Raw genomic sequence first — 25,045 nt, 5'->3', positions numbered from 1 at the left:
GCAAGAAGACTAAGGAGGAGGCTTGATGGGCTTAGCAGCCCTCCAATTTTGGGAGAGATAGGAGGATTAGCAACACTCTATGCTATAAAAATAATCTGTCTTCATAGTTAACTACTCTGCAATCTTCATCAAAATTAACTAGATAATTCCCTCGTTATTTCTGTAACTCATTCTCTTAAGAACTCATTCATTTAATTTGTAAGTGGATCTTGAAATCATCATCCCACTGAAATGTCCATAAACAGGAGACTAGCTAAATAAAGAATGATACATGCATATTATTAATTACCATGGAGCAATTATAAACAATAGACTAGGCCGGGCGTGGTGGCTCATGCCTGTAATCCCAGCACTTTGGAAGGCAGATCATTTGAGGTCAGGAGTTCAAGACCAGCCTGACCAACATGGCAAAACCGTCTCTACTAAAAATACAAAAAAATTAGCCAGACGCGGTGATGCACACCTGTAGTCCCAGCTACTCGGGAGGCTGGGACAGGAAAATGGTCTGAACCCGGAAGGCAGAGGTTGCAGTGAGCCAAGATCACACCACTGCACTCCAGCCTGGGCAACAGAGCAAGGCTCCGCCTCAAAAGAAAAAAAAAAAAAGAATTGTGTAAAGTCTTCAATGTCTCCTAATGATAGCGATAAGGAAGCTATCAGCTTTTAGGTTTTCACTTAGAATCCTGGCTCTAAACGCTCAGCACTAACTTAGCCACTAAAGCCCGCTAATCAGGATCCAGCTTCGTGTGTGTTCTAAAGACATCCTGAGCATCCCCCGACAATGCAGACACATGGAGTGAGCAAAGGGCAAACTGCAGTGAACTTGCATCATTCTTGGTTTGGTCTCAGCCCTAAATTAAAAAGCCTTCCTAAGTTACAGCATTCTTTGTTGCACATAAACACCCGTAGGGCTGTTCTTAAATAGGGAACAGTTTAAAACAAATCCTTCCGCTCCTAAAATCTCACTATAAATGGGTCTCTGGAAACACTCAAAAGAAAAGCATTTTCATGCTACTCTTTTAAAGCAAATTTAGAAATAAAAATCGTAACTTTTTCCAAAGCCCTCTTTAAAGAGTTCAGTGTAGGAACCCTGTTGATTAGCTGCTTCTTCCTTCCAACTAACATTACAGGATTCATTTTTATAATAGGAAAGGGACTTATTTCTCTACTTGAAATGCAGCTAAGCCTGCTTTACACTGGATCACGCTATTCCTTTCTCTGCTTGCATCACATGCCATATACATCTCAAAAAATGTTCTAATGCCAGGAAATGCAGTCTTTCTGCTGGGAGTAATAACACCCCTGTTTAGCTTATTACTGTCAAAAATGATGGTGCATTAGGGGCAATTAATGCTAATGAAAGCTTCCAAAACCCATGCTTCCCCTGACAGCCAGTCCAACGTCAACGAGGGCTATTACAGGACTTCCACAACAAACCACCGTTAATGCACTCTGACCAATGTCAAACATCTCCTGGGAGGACAAACAGGACCCAGTGACCTGCTCTGAGGCTCTAAGTGTGACTATTACTGAAATTACAAAGACAATTTGCATATATGGCAAAGGTCAGAGCCGACTCTCTCTCTCTCTCTCTCACACACACACATACACATACACACACACCTCTAATGTAATAAGGAGGAAGAGAGAAGATTTTGTAATGCTTACTCCATCACTAGGGAGGAAAAGGACAGCAAATGGCCTCAATGGGGGCTTATTATCATTGCATGAACAACAGCTATTAGTCATTTCTGCTATTTTGTACTTAGATAATTTTTCCAACAATCACAGAAACACATGGACAAACACCAGATTTGATGTTACAAAATGCCAAGCTATTACAGTAATCAAGACGGCGTGGTATTGGCATAAGGACAAAAATACAGATTAATGAAATAGAATTATGAGTTCAGAAATCAACCCTTACATTTATGGTCAAGTGATTCCTACAAGGATGTATGTGCCAAGGCAATTCGTTAGGGAAAGCATAGTCTTTTCAACAAATGGTTCTAGGACAACTGCAAAATAAGACTGGACCCCCTACGTCACACTATACACAAAAATTAACTCGCAATGAATCAGAAACCTAAGGGTAAGAGCCAAAAGTATAAAATTCTTTTTATACTTTTGAACATGGCAGTAAATCTTCATAACTTTGGATTAGACAATGGTTTCTTAGACATGACACCTAAAGTACAAACAACAACAAAAAAATTTTAAAACTGAACTTCATCAAAATTAAAATTTTTTATGCTTCAAAAGACAACATCATGAAAGTGAAAATACAATCTTCAGACTGCGAGAAAATATTTGCAAATCATGTATCTAATAAGGAACCTCTAACCAGAGAAACTCTTACAACTCCAGAATATAAAAAGATAATGAAAAGATAAAGACAAATAAAGATAAAGATAAATGAAAGGAAGTAAGAGGTATATAGATTGTGGAAGGAAGAAAAAAAGACCAAAAACATTTTTTTCAATGGACAATGGATTTGAATAGACATTCTTCTAAAGAAGATATACAAGAGACCAATAAGCACATAAAGAGATACTCAACATTATTACCCATCAGAGAAATGGAAATCAAAACCATAACGAGATACCACTTTATACCCACTACGATGGCTAGAATCAAAAAGTCAGATAATAACAAGTATTGGTGAGGATATAGTAAAATTGGAACCCTCATACATTGCTGGTAGAAACGTAAAATGGTACAGCTGCTTTGAAAACTTGTTAGTTTCTTGAAAAGTGAAACACTGAGTTACCATATGACACAAGAATTCTATTCCTAAGCATATACCTGAAAGAACTGTGTTCAAACAAAAAGTTATATACAAATGTTCACAGTAGCATTACTCATAAGAGCCAAAAAGGAGAAATACCTCAAATGTCATTAACTGATGGGTAGGTAAACAAAATGTGATATATCCATACAATGGAATATTATTTTGCCATAAAAAGAAATAAAGTACTAATACATGCTACAACAGGGAAGAACCTTAAAAGTATTAGGTTAAGTGAAAAAACAAAAAAGCCAGACACATAAGGTAACATATTGTATGATTCCATTTATACAAAATGTCCCAAATAGGCAACCAGAGAGAAAGAAAGCAGAAAGTAGGAGGAGAGAACGGGGAGTGACTACTAAAAGACATAACGTTGCTCTCCAGGGTGATAAAAATATTCTGGAATGGCGCTCTGGTAAGGGTTGCACACGTCTGTGAATATACTAAAAACACCAGATTGCCTAGTTTAGTTTTTTTTCTTTTTTTTGGCAGAGATGGGGTTTTACCATGCTGACCAGGCTCGTCTCGAACTCCTGATCTCAGGCGATCCACTTGCCTCGGCCTCCCAAAGTGCTGGGATTATAGGTGTAAGCCACGCACCCAGTCTTTTTGTTTTTTTGAGACAAGGTCTCACTCTGTTGCCCAGGCTGGAGTGCAGTAGTGTGATCACAGTTCACTGCAGCCTCAAACTCCTAGGCTCAAGGGATCCTCTTGCCTCAGCCTCTCAAGTAGCTGGGACTACAGGTACATGCCACCATACCCGGCTAATTTATTTTTAAATTTTTGGTAGAAATGGGATCTCCCTGTGTTGCCCAAGTTGTCTCTAACTCCTGGGCTCAAGTGATCCTCCCGCCTCAGCCTCCCAAAGTGCTGGGATGCTTGTCTCTAACTCCTGGGCTCAAGTGATCATCCCACCTCAGTCTCCCAAAGTGCTGGGATTACAAGCATGGTGGCTCATGCCCAGTCTGAATTACATACTTTAAATTGATAAATTTTATGGTATGAGAATTATACCTCAATAAAGCTGTTATTAAATCAATAAATAAAAGCTAAGTCTCGGCCAGGCCTAGTGGCTCACATCTGTAATCTCAGCACTTTCGGAGGCCGAGTGGGGGAGCGGATCACCTGAGGTCAGGAGTTTGAGACCAGCCTGGCCAACACGGCAAAACCCCGTCTCTACTAAAAATACAAAAAAATTAGCCTGGCATGGTGGTGTGCACCTGTAATCCCAGCTACTCAGGAGCCCGAGGTAGGAGAATCAGTTGAACCCAGAAGGCGGAGGCGGAGGCGGAGGTTGCAGTGAGCCAAGTTCGTGCCACTGCACTCCAGCCTGGACGACAGAGTATGATTCCGTCTCAAAAAAAAAAAAAAAAAAAAAAAAAAGCTAAGCTAAGTCTGGAAGATTGCCAAGGTTCTGAAGGGCCCCCACTGTGGGGAAACATCTTTAGACCACTCCATCCTTTTCTTCCTCTAAGTGATGTTAGACGGAAACCAAGCACTGAAAAAATAAGATTTAGGCCGGGCACGGTGGCTCACGCCTGTAATCCTAGCACTTCTGGGCGGATCACAAGGTCAAGAGATCAAGACCATCCTGGCCAACATGGCGAGACCCCGTCTCTACTAAAAATACAAAAATTAGCTGGGTGTAGTGGCGCATGCCTGTAGTCCCAGCTACTCAGGAGGCTGAGGCAGAAGAATTGCTTGAACCCGGGAGGCAGAGGTTCCAGTGACCCAGGATTGCACCACTGCATTCCAGCCTGGCAACAGAGCGAGACTGTCTCAAAAAAAAAAAAAAGAAGAAAAAGATTTAGTTTCCATCCATAGGAGTTCTCAGCCCAGTGAAAAAGCAATGCAGGTGGTGGTTCACGCCTATAATCCCAGTACTTTGGGAGGCAAAGGTGGGCAGATCACTTGACCCCGGAGTTCAAGAGCAGCCTGGGCAACATGGCAAAATCCAGTCTCTAGAAAAAAATACTAAAATTATCTGGCATGGTGGTGCATGCCTATAGTCCCAGCTACCTGGCAGGTTGAGGTGGGAGGATCACCTGAGCCCAGTAGGTCAAGGCTGCAGTGAGACATGATCACACCACTGCACTCCAGCCTGGATGGGAAAATGAGACCTTGTCTCAAAAAAAAAAAAAAAAAAAAAAAAAAAAAAAAAAAAAAAAAAAAAAAAAAAGAAAGAAAGAAAGAAGAAGAAAAAGCAATGCATATAAACAATGGTAATATAATGCAATAAGTACAACTATAGACAGGGTGTAAAATACTACAGCAACAAAAATGAACTTCGGATAGACCGAAGCCTCAAATATAAGGGGAAAACAACTTAAAAACTGTTCAGAAGACACTGGAGGGCCAGGTGCAGTGGCTCACGCCTGTAATGCCAACACTTTGGGAGGCCGAGGCAGACGGATCATTTGAGGCCAAGAGTTACAGACCAGCCTGGCCAATATGGCAAAACCCTGTATCTACTAAAAATGCAAAAATTAGCCGGGTGTGGTGGCACATACCTGTAGTCCCAGCTACTTGGGAGGCTGAGGCAGGAGAATCGCTTGAACCCGGGAGGCAGAGGTTGCAGTGAGCCAAGATCGCGCCACTATACTCTAGCCTGAGTGACAGAGCGTGACTCTGTCTCAAAAACAAATAAAAAGAAAAAAAGAAAAAACTACAGAATATCTTTTTGACTTTGGGGTAACACAGGATTGTCTTAAAGAAGACACAAAAAACACAGTCTAGCAAAAAACTTATATTTTATTTATTTATTTATTTATTTATTTGAGACAGAGTCTCGCTCTGTTGTCCAGGCTGGAGTGCAGTGGTGTGATTTTGGCTCACTGCACCCTCCACCTCCCAGGTTTAAGCGATTCTCCTGCTTCAGCCTCCCAAGTAGCTGGGATTACAGGTGCATGCCACCACGCCCGGCTAATTTTTGTATTTTTAGTAGAGCCAGGATTTTGCTATATTGGCCAGGCCGCTCTTGAACTCCTGGCCTCAAGTGATCCACCCACCTCAGCCTCCCAAAGCGCTGGGATTACAGGCATGAGCCACCTCACCTGGCCCCAGGAAAAGATGCTTAAATTAAGCTTCATTAAAATTAAATTTTGTGCATCAAGAGATGCCATAAAGCAATTCTAGGGGAAGATATCCGATGCTCACAACTAAACATATATCACTCCCAAAAATCAGTAATAAGACTAACAAGCCAAAAGAAAACCAGGCAAAGATATGAAACAATTCACTAGAAAGGAAACCTAATTGGCTAATAAATACAAAAAAAAGATGTTTAACTTTACCAGTAACCAAGGAAAGACATTAAAACAAGATACCTTTTCATATGCATCAGATTACCAAAACCTAAAAATACCAAATGTTGGTACGAATATGGAGAAAAGAGCAATTTGGTGACTGTAACAACAAAAGACTCATGGAAAAGACAGTCAGAGGTGGGATCAATAGGACCTGGTAACTGACTAGAAGGTAGAAGTCACAAGAAAGGAAGGGGTTAAGAACTGTGAGGTATAAGCCTGGCATTTAAGATGGACTGGCAGTAGAGGGAAGGAGGTTTCAAGAAAAAAAAAAAAAAAAAAAAAGAACTTTCCTTTTAATATGTTCAGTTGCAAATAAGTCCTCTTAACGTAGGAAACTAACATTAAAACAATGTGGATTTGAAAGGATCAAGGCACACTCTACAATAGTTTCTATCCATAGTGAACGGACTCGGATCAGATGTCTCACGCTCAAAAGGTCAACACATGAGGTGGACAGATTCGAGTTCCAGAAAACATCTTCCTTTCTGCCAAACTTCAAATGCAAGTGTTGAATCTATCTATGAGAAGTAATGCCCCATTTTTGAAAAGGTCAAACTTTCTAGCTGTTACTTCTGTCATTAAAAGAAAGCAAGTGTCACAGGAGCCAATTTGAGGAGCTCTCCAAAGGCCAAACCTAGGATAAAATGAGCAACAAGATAAATGACAGTCATGGATCACAATGTATATAGTAAAATAAATATCCATGATGCAATTATTGTAAACATATGAATTACACATAATATATTACATTATAAACATGTTATGATAATTATTATAGTTATAAATAAATAAATAAACAAGATAAAAAACAGTTATTTTCTTACAGTATTCCAATTTTAAAAATGTAGAACCAATGAAAGAGAAAATCACCCTCTGGCAAACACCACAGTAATAACTATTACAGACAAGATCATGATCATGAAGATACTTAGAGTCTCAAAGTATTACCCCACAAGACACTTAAATACAAGCAGAAAAACAGCAACTTTACAGCAGAGAAACCTAGCACACAATCACCTTACTCAAGTGATCAAGGTTAACATTACCTGTAATGAGACATATCAACATCATATACTTCATGCTCTGAGTAGGGCAGAGCATTACTTTTGGGATAGAACTGAGGAAAATGCATGACTGGAATCTGATCATGAAGAAACATCAGACAAACACAAATTGAGAGACATTCTACAAATTGAGAGCCAGTCCTCTTCAAGCGTCAAGGTCATGAAAGACAAAGAAACCATCTTAAATTGGAAGTAAGAAAGTAGGAAAATGTGTAACTCATCTTAAATAAACTTCTATCTAAAAAGATTACAATGAAAGCCACGGTGCCAGACAGGGTAAATTTCAATTAGCTGGGAAAAATACTCATGTGAACTACCTCATTCTCACAAAGCATCAGGTATATAAGGCTTTCTATCCTTAAAGCTACTTTGACCTTTAACCCAGCTAGAGTTAGCTAAACATCTGAAACACAGTTCATTATGAAAGATTACTGATTTTCTTTTATCCTTTACCCAAACAGCTTCATTATAGTGTTATATATGTGTCATTTGATGCTTTTTGTCATCTACTTGGCATCAAGCACTTTTCTAAACCCACCAAAGCCTATCACACAAAACACTTTAACAGTTTAAGCCTCGGTGGAATTATGGGTGATTTTTATTTTTTCCACTAACTAAATTTCAAGTAAGATAGTAATGCTAAATTATAATGGAAAATGAAAAACTTACAAATAAAATTTACTATGACCAAGTTCTTGAGTTACTGCCTTGGCTAAGTCTGTCAAACAGCAAAGATTGAATGCAGCCCTCGCTCCACATAAACGCATTAGCTTGGTTGTAGATAAAAGTCAACATACCACACGATTAATACAGTGTCAGTTTGGCCATTTCCTTGGATATACTAACATGGCAATGGGAAGGAAAGAAAAATACCTACCTCTACGGTATTTGCAATGTAACGGTTGTCACCTTCAACTTTGACAAGGAAGTCATAATAACCACTGGAAAATTTGACGTTCATGAAGTTTAGTTCAAAAACATCCCTGTTAAGAATGACAACGGGCTTAGCAAGAACTCAGGTAGGAAAGTCATGGATATAACAAACACGAGCCACAAAATGTCTCCTGAAGACTGTTCAAGGCTAGCCCACTCCTTACCTTTTTGACTTCCTACCCCACTTGGGCAATCTCATGCTTATTTTATTTTATTTATTTTGAGACAGGTTGTCACTTTTTATTTTATTTTGAGATAGGTTCTCACTCTGTCACCCAGGCTGGAGTACAGTGGCGCGATCACAGCTCACCACAGCCTCAAACTCCTAGGCTCAATTGATCCTCCCACCTCAGCCTCTCCAAAAGTTGGGACGGCAGGCACACCCCATCACAACCAGATAATTTTGGGGTTTTTTTGTAGAGACAGGGTCCTGAGAACAAGTGATCCACATGCCTTAGCCTCCCTAAGTGCAGGCTGGGGCATGAGCCACCGTGCCCAGTCCTCATGCTTAATCACAGATTGGAATGTGGAGAAAAGTATCTAAAATGAACACCCCTAGGTTTCCAACATTTTCTTTTCCTTTGTTACTCCCACCACTCCTAAAATTCAAACTCCTTCTGGTAGCTTTCCACAGTGTAATGTAAAATTGGGAAGTTTTTTTTACAGTATGATCCCAATTATGTTTCACAATGACAACAACAAAAATGTAGAAGAAAATACTCCAAAATGTACAAAGGTTGGTGTACGATAGTATAATTGTGGCTAATTTTTTGGTATAATTTCTACCTTTCCGTGCTTATGATTAAGAAATGCATTTTCTCTCTAAAACTGAAAACTCCTGATCTCAATAACTTACAAACTAATTTAACACTTCAAAAAGTTCTATACAGGGCCAGTGGCTCACGCCTGTAATCCCAGCACTTTGGGAGGCCAAGGCAGGCGGGTCACTTTAGGTTAGGGGTTCAGAACCAGCCTGGGCAACATGGTGAAACCCCATCCCTACTACAAATAAAAAAAATTAGCCAGGCGTGGTGGCGGGTGCCTGTAATTCCAGCTAATTGGGAGGCTGAGGCAGGCGAATTCCTTGTACCTGGGAGGCAGAAGTTGCAGTGAACTGAGATCACGCCACTGCACTCCAGCCCGGGCAACAGAGTGAGACTGTCTCAAAAAAAAAAAAAAAAAAAAAAGCAGTTAGCTGGGAAAACACTAATTCATATAAAATTGACCCTTAATTTTTTTCTTTTAGAGACAGGTCTTACTATGTTGCCCAGACTGATCTTAAGCTCCTCAGTTCAAATGATCTTCCTGCCTCAACCTCTAAGTAGCTGGGACTACAAGTACCTGCTACTATGCCCAGCTTTACCTTTAATTTTTTGTTTTTGTTTTTGAGACAGAGTCTCTCTCTGTCACCCAGGCTAGAGTGATATGGTATGATCATGGCTCACTACAGCCTAGAACTCCCAGCCTCAAGCGATCCTCCCACCTCAGTCTCCCAAGTAGCCAGAACTATAGGAGAGCCAGTAAATTGGGTCTTAGTTTTTAAAACATTACATAGCAGTAATATGCATCATTGAAAATCATTGTAAAGGCTGGGCATGGTGGCTCACACGTGTAATCCCAGCACTTTGGAGGCTGAGGTGGGAGGAGCACCTGAGGTCACATGCCTGTAATCCTAGCCACTCGGGATGCTGAGGCAATTAGAGACCATCCTGGCCAACATGATAAAACCCCATCTCTACTGAAAATACAAAAATTAGCCGGGCGTGGTGACGGGTGCCTGTAATCCCAGCTACTCGGGAGACTGAGGTAGGAGAATCATTTGAACCTGGGAGGTGGAGATTGCAATGAGCCGAGAACACGCCATTGCACTCCAGCCTGGGCAACAAGAAGAAAACTCCATCTCAAAAAAAAAAATTGTAAAAGAATATTTAATCCTATAAAAAGAAGTTTGTGTTTGGGAGGCCAAGGTGGGTGGATCACGAGGTCAGGAGATTGAGACCATCCTGGCTAACACGGTGAAACCCCATCTCTACTAAAAATACAAAAAATTAGCTGGGCGTGGTGGCGGGCGCCTGTAGTCCCAGCTACTCGGGAGGCTGAGGCAGGAGAATGGCGTGAACCCGGGAGGCAGAGCTTGCAGTGAGCTGAGATCCGGCCACTGCACTCCAGCCTGGGCGGCAGAGCGAGACTCCGCCTCAAAAAAAAATAAAAAGAGAAATTTGTGGCACACTGTTACATATAAAGCATATCCTGATTTTTTTTTTAAATAGAGATGGAGCCTCACTCTGTCACCCAGGCTGGAGAGCAATGGCGCCATCTCAGCTCACTGCCAACCTCTGCCGCCCGGGTTGAAGCGATTCTCTTGCCTCAGCCTCCGAAGAAGCTGGGACTATAGGCGTGTGCCACGACGTCTAATTTTTTGTATTTTTAGTAGAGATGGGTTTTCACCATGTTGACCAGGCTGATCCTGAACTCCTGACTTCAAGTGATCCACCCACCTCAGCCTCCCAAAGTGCTGGGATTACAGGTGTGAGCCACTACACCTGGCCCCCATCTCTAATTTTTAAAAAAAATTTTTAAAAAGGCCAGGTGCAGTGGCTCACGCCTATAATCCCAGCACTTTGGAAGGCCGAGGTGGGTGGATCACTTGAGGTCAGGAGTTCAGGATCAGCCTGGTCAACACGGTGAAACCCCACCTCTACCAAAAATACAAAAATTAGCCAGCCATGGTGACACATAACTGTAATCCCAGCTACTCGGGAGGCTGAGGCAGGAGAATCGCTTGAACCTGGGAGGCGGAGGTTGCAGTGAGCTGAGATCACACCACTGCACTCCAGCCTGGGTGACAGAGCAAGACTCTACCTCAAAATATAAATAAACACATAAATAAATAAAAATTACAGATGGGGTCTTGCTATGTTGCCCAGGCTGGTCTCAAACTCCTGGGCTCAAGCAATCCACCTGCCTCAGTCTCCTAAAGGGCTGGGGTTACACATGTGAGCTCCATGCCTGGCCCTTAACTGAATTTTAAAAATTTATTTACATACATAGAAAAAAAACTGTCAAAAAATTATAAAATGTTAGCAAGGCCAGGCACAGTGGCTTATGCTTGTAATCTTAGCACTTAGGGAGGCCAAGGCAGGTGGGTCACCTGAGGTCAGGAGTTCGAAACCAGCCTGGCCAACAATGGTGAAACCCTGCCTCTACTAAAAATACAAAAAATTAGCCGGGCATGGTGGCAGGCACCTGTAATCCCAGATAGTCGGGAGGCTGAGGCAGGAGAATTGCTTGAATCCAGGAGGCAGAGTTTGTGGTGAGCTGAGATTGCACCATTGCACTCCAGTCTGGGCAACAAGAGCAAAACTCCGCCTCAAAAAAAAAAAAAAAGTTAGCAAAAGTTATCTCTGAATGGTAGAATTATGGGTGAGTTACATTTTCTTTTTTGTGCTTTTCTGTATTTTTCCTATAATAAACATTTATCAGAAAAAAAATCAATAAATATTACATTTTAAAATAGCTACTTATATCACAACGACAAGACTGAGCCAACTAGAAATAGAGAATGAAACAGTAAAACCAAATGATCTTCATTTTAAAAATCATTTTCTTATATTTAATTGTAGGCTTTTGATACCAGTAGATCAAATTTACCTAACTGAAACTTCGGTAAATTTGGTTTTATGATCATGGTGACATCCACATTAATCTGTTACACTGGCTGCAGGCTAACTTTCCAAAACAAAGAGGTCAGCACCCTGCCAAAACATGGTCAAGACTTACCCTACAGGGGTGAAGGATGTCTTCTGGAGGACAGTGGCTCTGGAAGCAACGGATTTAGCATGTTCTAGTTTAACAGTGGCCTGAGTCAGAGGCTGAGACAAAACATTGGTGACTTGCAACTGGAAATAAATAAAAAATTATTTGTTACAACAAAGGCTACAGGAGCAGAGAATTTTGTTACTGGGGTGCTTTATCTATAGGTCGTAAGCTCTGCAGGAGAGCAAACCCCCTGCTTTGGGAAATCTTCACAGACCTTGGGTCTGCTGCCTAATCCTAAAATGGATGATTACAGGTGTGAGTCACCACACCTGGTCAATATATTTCCTTCTTTCTGATTCCTTATTCTATCCACTCTGCTACAGAATCTTTAAAAGAATTTATCAGACTGGGCATGGTGGCTCATGCCTGTAATTGCAGTGCTTTGGGAGGCTGAGTCAGGAGGATCACTTGATGCCAGGAGTTCAAGACCAACGTGGGCAACATGGCAAGACCCCATTTCTACCAAAAAAAAAAAAAAAGTTTTTTAAATTAAAAAATTAGCTGGGCATGGTGTCATGTGCTTATAGTCCCAGATACTCAGGAGGTTGAGGCAGGAGGATTGCTTGAGCCCAAGAGTTAGCATGAGCTATGACTATGCCACTATACTCCAGCCTGGGAAACAGAGGGAAACCCTGTCTCTGAAAAAGAAAAAAATAAATGTCTCAGCCAGGCTGGGTGCAGTGGCTCATGCCTGTAACTGCAGTACGTTGGAAAGCCAAGATGAGAGTGATTATCATTTAAGGCCAGGAGTTTGGGACCAGCCTGGGCAACACAGTGAGACCTTGTCTCTACCAAACAAATAAATAAATAAATCAGCCAGAAAAATACTTTAGGATGGTACCAGCAATGGGAAAATTAAAGAAATATGGATAACATTAATAACTATCATTTGTTGAAAGTCAACTATATGCATATACCAGGGTAGGCCCTTTTTTCCTATCAATTGTATGACACAGATCGAACAATCCTTATTGCACAGGTGAAGAAACAAGCCGTAAGAGGTTAAGGGACTGCCAAAGGTCACATGGCCGGTTAAGTAGTTGAGCCAGGACTCAAACCATCTATTTAGTTTCCGAGTCAATTATTTTTCCACTTTGTCCTCTTAGCCCCTCTTGACTCACAGTAAACTATGTTCATCAGGTTACTTTCTACCCAAGTCTTTGTTGAGGGTATACGAGTTGTATGTAGGGAGAAAATGGGCAATTTTGAAGAACAGGGTACTCGCTCAGGAGGATATCTGCAGGGGCCACCAAAGTAGATCTAATGGGACAGACAGGACTGTCCTAAGTGGAAACCCAACACTTAGACATAAAGAAAATGCTAATCTCTCATGAAGATCTTAGCTTATCACTGGTTCCCAAACAACAGTAACAAAATGCCTCATTTGAGATGAAAGTTCTAAGCATATTCAAGATCTGTGCATTTGTTCTGTTCAAAGAGTTAACACAAAGAAGAAATCTATGCTTACTGCTGAGTGAAAGGGAGGACTGTGCTATAAAGAGACAAAAAGCTATCCCATCAGGACCAGGGAAGAAGAGAACGGATCAACCATAAACACCAGAATTACTTGAGAATTAAAACAGCTGTCGTAAAATAATATAGTTAGAAATTCTGGGTACTGGAGGAAGTCCATGCTGCAGTGGGCCATGATCGTGCCACGGCACCCCAGCCTGCATGACACAGCGAGACCCTGTCCAAAAAAACAAAACAAAACCAAAAAATATGACAAAGAAAATTTGGTATTGGGAAATGCATTTTAGAAGCAAGACTTCTCTATACATCTGGAGTTACAGACCTAGAAATGCAATATTCCTGCACTTATTGAAAGCTTGTACTTTTTTTTTTTTCTGAGACAGGGTCTCGCTCTGTCACCAGGCTAGAGTGCAGTGCCGCAATCTCGGCTCACTGCAACCTCCGCCTCCTGGGTTCAAGCGATTCTCCTGCCTTAGCCTCCCGAGTAGCTGGGACTACAGGTGCATGCCACCACGCCCTGCTAATTTTTGTATTCTTAGTAGAGACGGGGTTTCACCATATTGGCCAAGATGGTCTCAATCTCTTGACCTCATGATCCGCCCGCCTTGGCCTCTCAAAGTGCTGGGATTACAGGCGTGAGCCACTATGCCCAGCCAAGCCTGTACTATTTAAAATCCTCTAGGGAGAGGCCAGGCACAGTGGCTCATACCTGTAATCTCAGCACTTTGGGAGGCTAGTTCAAGGCCAGCCTGGCCATCATGGCAAAACCCCATCTCTACTAAAAATACAAAAATTAGCCAGACATGGTGGTGTGTGCCTGTGATCCCAGCTACTTGGGAGACTGAGGCACAAGAATCACTTGAACTCAGGAGGTGGAGGCATCAGTGAACCAAAGTCATGCCACTACTCTCCAGCCTGGGTGACAGAGCAAGACTCTGTCTCAAAAAAAGCAATAAAAATTAAAATTAAAATCCTCTAGAAAAGAAAAAAATTTTTTTAATAGATTTGAAGGGTTCTGCGGCTAGTTCACCCAGTGGTCATGTCTCCATTTCAAGGCTCAGGGTAATGAGCCTTGCCCTCCATTTAATGGGTATGTCCTTGTAAGGGCTACAATTGGCTGTGACCATAGTCCCGATTTCTGAAAGCCTTCCACTAGGAATGACAATCAGAGGGGCACACTTTGGGGATGAATGTCTTACCCTCAGGATAGCCTGTTCGTGAGTGTCAGAAGCAGAGCCCTCGGGCACAACCACAACTGGCACGTGGTAGCGATTATGGGAGAGCACAGCAGCCGCTGAGGCCACACTGAAGGCTTCGGAGAGGGACTCAAAGTTCTTCTTGCTGAAGATTGCGTTCATCAGCTGGATGACCTGATCCTGAAAGAAACACGAAATGCAGCTGTTTCTCTTCCTCTGCTGGGAAGGTGGGAGGGCCACTGCTGTAGAGGAAAGTCACTCCTTATCTGTTTCAGGTGTTCACATGGGAGGTCTTTTGGTCATTGATCCAAATTCGTAGATGGAAAAAACACAAATATTCTGCATTTAAACTTAGAACTTGGATGTGGTTGTTTTTTTCCCATCTTCCGTTATAAACTGAAATTCATGATTTGTCAGTTATTTAATAAGTGCTTACTACACAGGCCAGGCGCGGAGACTCATGCCTATAATCCCAGCACTTTGGGAGGCCAAGGCGGGTGGATCACTTGAGGTCAGGAGTTCAAGACCAGTCTGGCCAACATAGTGAAAAACCTCATCTCTACTAAAAATACCAAAATTAGCCAGGCAAGGTGGCATGCGCCTATAACCCCATCTACTCAAGAGAACTGCTTGAACCCGGGAGGCGAAGGTTGCAGTGAGCCAAGATCGCACCACTGCACTCCAACCTGGACGACAGAGAAAGACTGTCTGAAAAAAGAAATCATAATAATGCTTACTACACAAATGCAGGGTACTTCCAGATAACTACTGATATGAAACTATATTATGAAATACATATAATAGTAATTATTTGTTAAATGTCTATATACAGCAGGCATCATGATAGGTGCTTTACATGCATTAACTCAAAATTTAACAAAAACTATAAAAGACTGGTATCATCAATGTTTCCCAAAAAACGAAACTGAGGCTAAAGGAGGCTAAGTAACTTCTGCAAGTTACAGCAACATTAGCAAGACCAACATTCAATTGTAGGATTGTTTGTCTCCAAAGTCCTTCTACAAGAAAATCTGTTCCTTCCTGGTTCCCATTATCCTCCCAGCTAAACTACCTTTCCTCCCAACCTACTTGTAAGCAGTACATAGAGGCAAAGTTTTTATTTATAACACCAAACGTTATAGCTAAAATGTACATTAAAAAGAAACTAAAATAACTCTCCATTAAGAACTAATGGGCTGCTTAGAGGAGAAAACTAAAAGCAGTTTTTTTAAAAAAGTGGAACCTAAAAGGCATTACTAAAATTCTGGAGGTTGTTTGCTTAGGAGGAAACATTTTCCCCTTCAATCAGTTTTGTTTTTTAAAATCTACCATCCAACCAAAGAGCTCTCTTATTCCTGACAGTGTTATTCATAGTCAACATGAAAGAATTTTCTTTAATTGGACCAATTACAATTTTCCATCACTAGGCTGCTGACATGTTAAAATGGGTGACTGTTCACCAGAACTGTTATGTCAAAAGCAGTGACAGCGAAATTACTCCAGCCAAGTACCTGGTTAGCAGCAGCTTGGAAATAAAGGAAGAAAATGTTTAAGTTGTATATGTACAATATCATTAATTCATCTACTTTACTGCGTATAGGACAATCAGCAAACAACCTGTACCCCAAGACCCCACACTCTTGCACTTTCACCCGTAACAGAAATTGAAAGGGAGTGTGTTTCTAGACCTGCTACACTGAGGACAAAGGAAGAGACACAAAAAGAATGCAAACACTCGAATAACTTATTTGACCGTATCCTCTGGAGAAAATATGAAATTAATTCCAATTATCCAAGACAGATAATCATTTACTTAAAGAAACTTGGCACAAAACTTGTAATGCACAAAGAAATGAAAAGTTCTCACTTAAAACACAAATCTCTCCTCCTAAAATTTAAATAAAAGCAGCTTGTATTTTAAGTACTTTAGATTAAGGGCTGGTAACTTCTCACAGACAAGGGGTACAAAGACGGTCCTACTCAAAAAGACTTCCCACATGCATTCCAACTAAAGGTTCTTTCAGGTTAACAACCTCCTCTTGAGAAAAAGAATGAACTCTTGGCGGATGTGTGAGAGACACACATGCCTCTCAGTGAACTATGTCCATCAGCAAAGATTAGCTAAGATTTAGCCGTTGCTGAGGATAAGGGGGAAGGGAGGAGAAGCAATTATGAGCCCAGGGAGGGATGTGAATGGGCCACCAGAGTGGAAAGCATTCAGGAGACAAGCAGAAAGGGGTATTGGGAAGAAAGGGAGACGAAACAGGAGTAATACACGTGGCTTCCTTGATATTACCTTGTGGCATGTACAGAGCCCATTTAAAGCAAGTGTGGTTTGTTTACACGTCTGTCTCACTAGCAAACCATTTCTTGAAGACAGGCATTACATCTATTTCTCATTCTTAATCCCTAACCCAGGACACTGAGTGACAACATCCCAAGGTATGTCTGAACATTCCTCTCTAATAAAAGCTATCCTTAGCAGATAAAGCTGATGACCCCTTTGGGTTTCATGCCTGAAAACTGTTAGATGGGTACCTCCTTAATGGATGGCTCAGTCCCCACATGATCCATGAGCTTGTAGGTGGCAGCCACAAATAACGCTGTTGTTTCCAGTCCTTCTTCAAACTGGAGATACACGCCCCCCAGTTCATCCAGGCGAGCAACAAGGTCCTGCCATAACAAAACAGAAATATGCTGGATGTCAAGTAACAGCAGAAATGAGATGCACAAACCACTGTCAACCCCACTGCAGACAGCTTCGTGACATCTCTCACTCTAAATCTGAAGACCATCTTAGTTACTTAATACTTTCTCAAAAATGGTCCTTAGGCAGAGTAAAGTATATCAAACAGACATTTGAGGAGAGCAGTGTCTTCTGCACTTCTGAGAGGGTTCCTTCCTTGGCCCCATGTATGCAGGCCCAAGCCCAGGAGCCATGGCAGGGAAGGCTCCAGCTACTTTGGGTGGAAGGCCAGTGGGCCAGGCTGCCATGCACCCAGGAAGCATCATGACACAGATGGAGCCCGTGGCCATCCATCTGAATACAACCTACAAAGCATGGCGTTTCCCAGAATTTCTTAATGCTCCAAAAGACAAAGAGAGACACACTGCTCTCCTAGGCAACATGACTAGGCAACCAACGTGTCTGTGAAGCATCCAGTGAAAACACCATCAGGACTGCTTGTCACCCCTGCCAGGCAGTCCATGAAAGAGGCCCCAGAGAAGCATAATATTCTGGACAAAGGCAAGGATAGAGCAATAATAAAAACCACCATCACCACGTCCTGAGCACCTATTATGTAATAGGTACAAATATTGCTCAGGATACAGTACCCTAATACAAAGAACACAAGTGTGCCATGGATATAAGAAGCAATGTAACTGATCCTAACAGATCATGCATGGCTATCTGCAAGACTCTTCTACAGGATATCAAAGATAGGAGCTGGGAAATGTATTTGGCAAAAGATTCACACCTCAATCTCCTCCACGATGCTCCTCAGGTCAGCCTGCTGGGACAGGTGGGATGCTGTCTGCAGAGCCTGGACCGTTCTGGAAGGTAAAGAGTAGAACCCCAATGAATGGCAAGTCTTCTTTCATCTACTCATCCCTTCTCGTACTTGGACACTTTCACAAATATCCCACTCTTGTTCTTTAGAAGTACAAGTTGGTCTCAGCCTTTAAGGAGTTTACTTATAATCCAGTTAGGACAGGTATGACAAAACCTGGAAAAGATCATCACAGCTGAGAAGGCAACCCAGGCAACAGAACTGGCAAGAAGAACTGTGGGCCGTGGGCCTTGGGCCGGGCGCAGTGGCTCCCGCCTGTATTCCCAGCACTTTGGGAGCCTGAAGCAGGCAAACTCCTTGAGCCCAGGAGTTCAAGACCAGCCTGGGCAACATGGTGAAACCCCATCTCTACTAAAAATACTGAAAATGAGCCAGGTATGGTGGCATGTGCTTGTAGTCCCAACTACTTGGGAGGCTGAGGTGGGAGGATTGTTTGAGCCCAGGATGCAGAGGTTGCAGTGAGCCACTGCACTCCAGCCTGAGCAACAGAGTGAGACCCTGTCTCAGAAAAAAAAAAAAAGATTGAAGTAAAATTCACATAAAATTAACCATTTTAAAGTGAACAATGCAGGGATGCTTACTATATTCACAATGTTGTGCAACCACCACCTGTCTAGTTCCCAAATATTTCCATCAGTCTAAAATAAAACCCATTGGTTGAGCATGGTGGCTCACACCTGTAATCTCAATACTTTGGGAGGCCGAGGCAGGAGGATCACTTAAGCCTGGGGGTTCAAAACCAGCCTGGGCAACATAGTGAGACCTCATCTTCACAAAAAATTTAAAAATTAGCTGGATCACTTGAGCTAGGGAGGTCAACACTTCAGTGAGCCATGATTGCACCACTGCACTCAGTCTAGGTGACAGAGTGAGACCCTGTCTCCAAAAAAATAGATAAACAAAACCCACTGAACAGTTTCTCCCCATTGTGTCTCCCCTTAGCCCCCGGCAACCAGTAATCCATGTTCTAGCTCTACGGATTTGCCTACTCTGCTATTTCATAGAAATGGAATCATACAATCTGCATCCTTTTATGTCTGACTTCTTTCGCTCAGCAGAATGTTTTCAAGGCTCATCCATGTTGTAGCATGTATCCGCACTTCATTCCTTTTTATGGCTTATTCATATAATTTTATCTATAATTCTGGAAGATAAGCTTTTTAAGATGGAACATGATAGGTGTATACATGTAAGACTTGTTAGATTCTATTCTCTTAAAGCAGATAATTTGGAAAATATAAATGGTGCTTTTCTGGATAAAATGGGGAAAGGAGAGGCCGGCCCCCTGGTGGTTAAACGACTGCTACTGCCACCCCTATGGTTTCCTAATTCCTAAGAGATGACTGGGCCCTTGTGTAAAACCTCCACTTACCAAGTCAATGTGTCAGGGAATGTAGAGCAAGAATCTGTCTGCTTAGGTCAAGATCATAACAATTTAGATTCTCTCCATGGGAAACTAATTCCATTAAGATGACAAGTTGGAAAACAGCAGAGTCACAATTTACAGAGAGACAAGCCCTAGAGTACTCAACGACACCTATGGGATGCTTGTTGTTATAATACACTTGAGAAAATGAAACCTGAATTTCCAAACGAGATAAAAATCACACATCTGCCCGTGATAAATGCTGTGCTCAGAAAAGGGGGTTAAGACAGCCCAGAAAGAACTTCTCAATTAAGATATCATTTTTTTCTCTTTGGAATGAGTGAGTGCCGTGTGGTAACAACCTCAGAAGTTTTAGAACGAAATTAATCCACTGAGTTTTAGAAAGTTTTGTCACTGGCTTTAATTACTTATTCCCCAGCCAGCAATTTCTTTTTCTCTAGAGCATAGTACTGTATTCAAACACCAAGAAAGCAGATCTTATCTTGCTAATATATAGCAGATGATTCAGAGAGATTGATTTATGAGAGACAACAATGAGATCTTCTCAGATGGTTCATTCAAACCTACAAGTATTTTCTTGTTTTCCATTCAAGTTTACAAACATTCACTTCCTAGAAAAAGCCTATTTAAATATAGAAGGCCCACTTAGACAAGTTCTAATTTATATCAGATTGCCTTTAATAGGGCAAATTAGTAGTAATATAAGGCATCTGACCAGTTGGATCTCACAATGACTCTACGAGCCATTCTCCAGGTTTGCATATGAAAACACTGAGGCTTAGGGGGGCTGAACAACCCACTCAAGGTCACAGAGGTTGAGTAGAAGAGTGGATCTGAACACACTTGCTTCTACTCCAAAGCATATGTTCCTCCTACCTATAAGCTTTCTACAAGACAGCAGAAACACAAAAGTATAGTTTCATCCTTTATTAACTCCTTTAGATACAGACCATGTGCCAGGCTCTCTAAGCACTGCAAATAAAGCTTATGGCTGGGTGTGGTGGCGCGTGATTATAATCCCAGCTACTCAGAAGGCAGAGGTGGGAGGACTGCTCAAGCCCAGGAGTTTGAGGTTGTATGATCGCATTGCACTGCAGCTAGATGACAGAGTGAGACTCTGTCTCCAAAAAAAAAAGCTTATGATCTAACATACAAATAACAACAACGAAAGAAGTAACAAACTCTCTAAGAAAGGGGACCTGTTTGTTAGGAACCTAAGAAACAAATGGTCCAGAAAAGGAACTCCATTTCCTATGTGCCCACCAAGAACCAGGCACCGCGCTAGGGTCTTCACACCTATTATCTCACTTAATCCTGTCAGGTGCTCTGATGTAAGAATTATGGGTTTCATTTTAAAGGAGAGGCTCAGAGAAGTTAGAAATTTGGCCAAAGTCACACAGCAAGGAAGGAAATAGCTGGTGTTCAAACCTAAGTCGGTCTGACTCCAAAGTGGATGTACTTCCCTTGTACTTCTTCCTGCGGTTCTGGGGTTTTGAGGAAGGGGATTTTCCTCTCTGCCTGGAGGGAAATGGGAAGTTTTTTTGTAGAAGGTCACATCAAAGTAAGGCATAGGCACTAACAGTGACATCATGGCATGAGCTGATGGTGACTGGAGAAGCATTCCCCATGAGGGATTATGAGCAGAGATCGAAATATGTCACCTGAAATCAAAGGCCCAAAAGGGCCGAGCACTGGACAAAGTGTGTACAAAACGTCAGCCCCAGAGTCACTGATGATTGACCATGTGAACATGAGGAGGGTGTGAGGATGACATAGAGGGAATGTCAACGGCCTGTGAACCCTGTCCTTAACAAAGCTTTAAGTTTAGAGAAAATCTGATTGTTAGCAAAAACACAAAAAACAAACAAAATCCTGAGAAACAATCTCACTGTTTTGAACGCGGGAAATGGTATCACCAAACTCTTGCTAAACAACGAGCAGGATTCCAGAAATGTACTCCACACCCTCCTTCAGGGTTGCAATTAAATGGTAAACGCAAATAAAATAACAACAAAATTATTGTTTTAAATGAGGAGTGTGTTTAAAAAAAAAAAAAAAAACTATAACCGGCCTGGACAACACAGAGAGGCCCCATCTCCACTAAAAACAAAAAATTAGCCAGGCAGCCAGGCGCGGTGGCTCACACCTGTAATCCCAGCAATTTGGGAGGCCGAGGCAGGTGGACTGCTTGAGGTCAGGAGTTCAAGATGAGCCTGGCCAACGTGGTAAAACCCCGTCTCTACTAAAAATACAAAAATTAGCCAGGCGTAGTGGCGCACCTGTAATCCTAGCCACTGAAGACGCTGAGGCAGAAGAACTGCTTGAACCCGGGAGGCGGAGGTTGCAGTGAGCTGAGATCACATCACTGCACTCTAGCCTGGGTAACAGAGTAAGACTCCATCTCAAAAAAAAAAAAAAAAAAAATTAGCCAGGCATGGTAGTTTGCACCTGTAGTCCAGCTACTCAGGAGGCTGAGACAGGAGGATCACTTGAGCCCAGACTTCAAGGCTGCAGTGAGTTGTGATCATACCATTGCACTTCAGCCTGGGTGACAGAGTGAGATCCTGTCTCTAAATAAATAAAAATTTGAAACTACATATATTATCACTTAAGAGCTTAGCAAAAAATACCCTGGAGTTATAACATTTCCATTTATAACAAACAGGTAAGGTGCTTCTCCTTCATCTAAGCCTTTTGCAGAGTAGTAGAGTCTGATTCCTAGAATACTCCACCCTCTGAGCAACCACCTCTCCCACCAGATGCTACCTCTTACGACTTCCAGGGATCCTGGAGCCGGCACTTTGCAGAGCCTCCGTTGCCAACATGTCATCCTGCCCTGGCCAAGCCTCAACAAAACATGCACGTGGCTCCTTCTGAGTTATCTGCCCTTGCTCTAGCCCTCCAACCTCACAAGGCAGCTGGATCTCTAGGTGATGTCGTGCTCATGCTCTGGCTCAGCACTTGCCTTCTGTTTGCAAGGCGTGCAGAAGACTGCGTCCACGTGAGCTCCACGAGAACAGGGACCTTACCTGCCTTCATGCAATCATGTCTGCGGTGCCTTGCACAGCACCTGGCACACAGAAGTATTTACTGAAATACTTGCCCAGGAAGTATTTGCTGAACCAATGAATGAGCCCTCTTAGGATAGGGCCCGAGACAAATGAAGCCTGAGAAGTGCTCGAGATGACAACTCACGCCAGCACAGTCTCCTCCTTGCTGAGACGAGCAGTAAGGGCACTGAGTGCTTCTTGGGATGCCAAGGGAAGGCCAAAGCCACTGAGAGCTGCAACTGCATGGTAGATCTGGGTAACAGATGAGTCCTCACTGACAGCTGCCAGAAGCAGATCTTTGGTCTCATTTGAAATAGAGATCTAAGAAAGAATTGGCAGACACAGAGTTTTAGAACAGGTCTTGGCATTTGTGGCAGGCATGGCAAAGACAGCATGCAGAGCAGCTGCCAAAGTCACCTCCGCCTCGTGCATGCTGATCCCCCTCTAATCCCCAGATACCAGGATGAAATGTTTGCAAAACCTCGGTACGACACCCCCATCTGAAAAGATGCTGACAAATTACCTTTCTACTTATACGGTTCTCCTGTGTTCAATAAAATGACTTTCCAGAAACCTCGTGTGGGGGTACACTTTGAACAGTTTCAAATGTTAAAGGGAGATGGAAAGGAAAAAATCAAGACCTCCCAGAAGAAAGGCAAAAACTGTACGAAACGGTTATTTAAAACCCTTGAAAAGTAAAAACTTAGGAGAAACATAAACTATACTTTCTTAAGGAAAAGCAATGGACTCTCGTTAAAAAAAGGATTTTGACATGACCCCTCCCCTTTAAAATGCATTTTTTTTTTTTTTAAATAGTTAAAAGTCATTGTCAGTGTAGGAACCTGGACTCACCTCACATCCTGAGAGGGCCTGGATGGCCTGGGCAGCGTAGAAGAGGGAATCCACGTTGCTGGGATCAAGGTTAGACCTGATGTAGGTACATGCTTTCTACACAGTGGGGAAAAGTCAACGTTAAGTGGTGACACATGTAGTGAACCAGGAAAAGCAAAGGCATTTTTCGATAACATTCTGTCATTATAGATGGCTTGGAGAAGGAGCTACATGAATTTAGTTTTTAAGTAGTTACTTTCCATAGGACATGGTTTTACCCAAAATTGCTGACTTCGTACAAACAAACAGCAATAAGTCTGAAGGCACTTGAGTCCTTCTGAACCTTAGAAAGGAAAGAAGGAAACCACTTCCCAAATCACCTGTCTGGCCATGGCCTGTGCTGGGTATTTATGAAGCTCTTCCTTTTAATGATATAACGACCCTTTGGTAGAGATTATCACTATCCCCAGTTACCTGAAAAAGAAACTGGGGCTTGAAATTGGTAAGTAATCTGATGAAGGTAATAAAGCTACTAAGTGGCAGAGTCTCTTCTGATTCCAACTGTACTGGCATCTCCACTTAGATGTCACCAAGGCCAAGTCAGGCTCAACAAATCTAAAATGAGCTTAAGGCTGGGTGCAGTGGCTCACATCTGTAATCCCAGGCCTTTGGGAGGCTGAGGCAGGAGGACCGCTTGAGCTCAGGAATTCGAGACCAGCCTGGGTAACATGGTAAGATCCCATCTCCACAAAAAATTCAAAAATTAGCTGAGCAGGTGGTGGGTACCTGTGGTCCCAGCTACCTGGGAGGCTGAGGTAGGAGGACTGCTTGAAGTTGAGGCTGCAGTGAGCCATGTTCATGCCACTACACTCCAGCCTGGGAGACAGAGCGAGACTCAGTCCCCAAAAAAATAAAAATAAAAAATAAAATGAGCTTAAAACCTTCTATTTCTTCACCAGGACTTCCCAGCTCATGCACAGGTAACACCATGCATCCAGCAACCCAAACCAGAAACCTGGGAGCCATCCTTAACTTCTCCCTACCCCTCCAAGACTATCAAGTCTACCTCTTTCTCATTTCTCAGGCCCAGTCCCGCCTCTAGTTTCTGTCACTGCCTTAGGGCAGGCCCTTGCCATTTCTCACCTAGATTGTCCCAGTAATCTCCTAAGTGGTCTAAAGCCATGCAATCCATTCTGCACACTGCTTCAAGACTGATCTTCACAAAATACAAGTGTAACCGTGTTGCTTTACCTTTAAAACCCTCCAGTGGTTTCCTATTTTTCTCAGACAAGATCCAACTTCTGCCACAGCATGAAAGGCCCTCATGACTGACCCTCCCTCCTCTCCATGCTGCCTTCATCACCATAGCTCTAATTCCAACTCCAAAATCTTACCCTCCAGCCTCCTGCAGCTATACCACGCTCTCGCCATTTCACGTTTGACCCTGCTACCCACCCTGCCGGGAGCACCTTTTCCTTGTCCTTCCTGCCAGCCAAACCACGTCCTACCTTCAACTCTGCTCAGATGTTCACCTCTTCCAGACAGTCCTCCCAGAAGAGGCCAGGTGTCCACCCTCTCAAGTGCTCCCCCAAAGCACATACCACCCCGTACTTACTAGTCC

General features: G+C 42.5%; 1 protein-coding gene across 3 annotated transcripts in view; it reads right to left on the bottom strand.

Moving 5' to 3' along the window:
• Positions 1-25,045, bottom strand: part of RPN2 (ribophorin II) — a 61,507-nt gene that overhangs the window by 19,764 nt on the left and 16,698 nt on the right. For all 3 annotated transcript variants that reach the window (XM_017859085.1, XM_017859087.1, XM_017859086.1), the window contains exons 3-9: positions 23,446-23,541; positions 22,739-22,914; positions 18,064-18,139; positions 17,123-17,257; positions 14,588-14,764; positions 11,877-11,995; positions 8,041-8,146 (exon numbers count right to left, since the gene is read on the bottom strand). In XM_017859085.1, coding sequence (XP_017714574.1) covers positions 8,041-8,146; positions 11,877-11,995; positions 14,588-14,764; positions 17,123-17,257; positions 18,064-18,139; positions 22,739-22,914; positions 23,446-23,541 — 885 coding nt within the window. The remainder of the gene's footprint in view (positions 1-8,040; positions 8,147-11,876; positions 11,996-14,587; positions 14,765-17,122; positions 17,258-18,063; positions 18,140-22,738; positions 22,915-23,445; positions 23,542-25,045) is intronic.

Source organism: Rhinopithecus bieti, unplaced genomic scaffold (assembly GCF_001698545.2).
Source record: "Rhinopithecus bieti isolate Rb0 unplaced genomic scaffold, ASM169854v2 scaffold_38981, whole genome shotgun sequence".
Taxonomy (NCBI): Eukaryota; Metazoa; Chordata; class Mammalia; order Primates; family Cercopithecidae; genus Rhinopithecus; species Rhinopithecus bieti.
The sequence above is the reverse complement of the archived record's forward strand: the minus strand, read 5'-3'. Positions and strand labels throughout refer to the sequence as shown.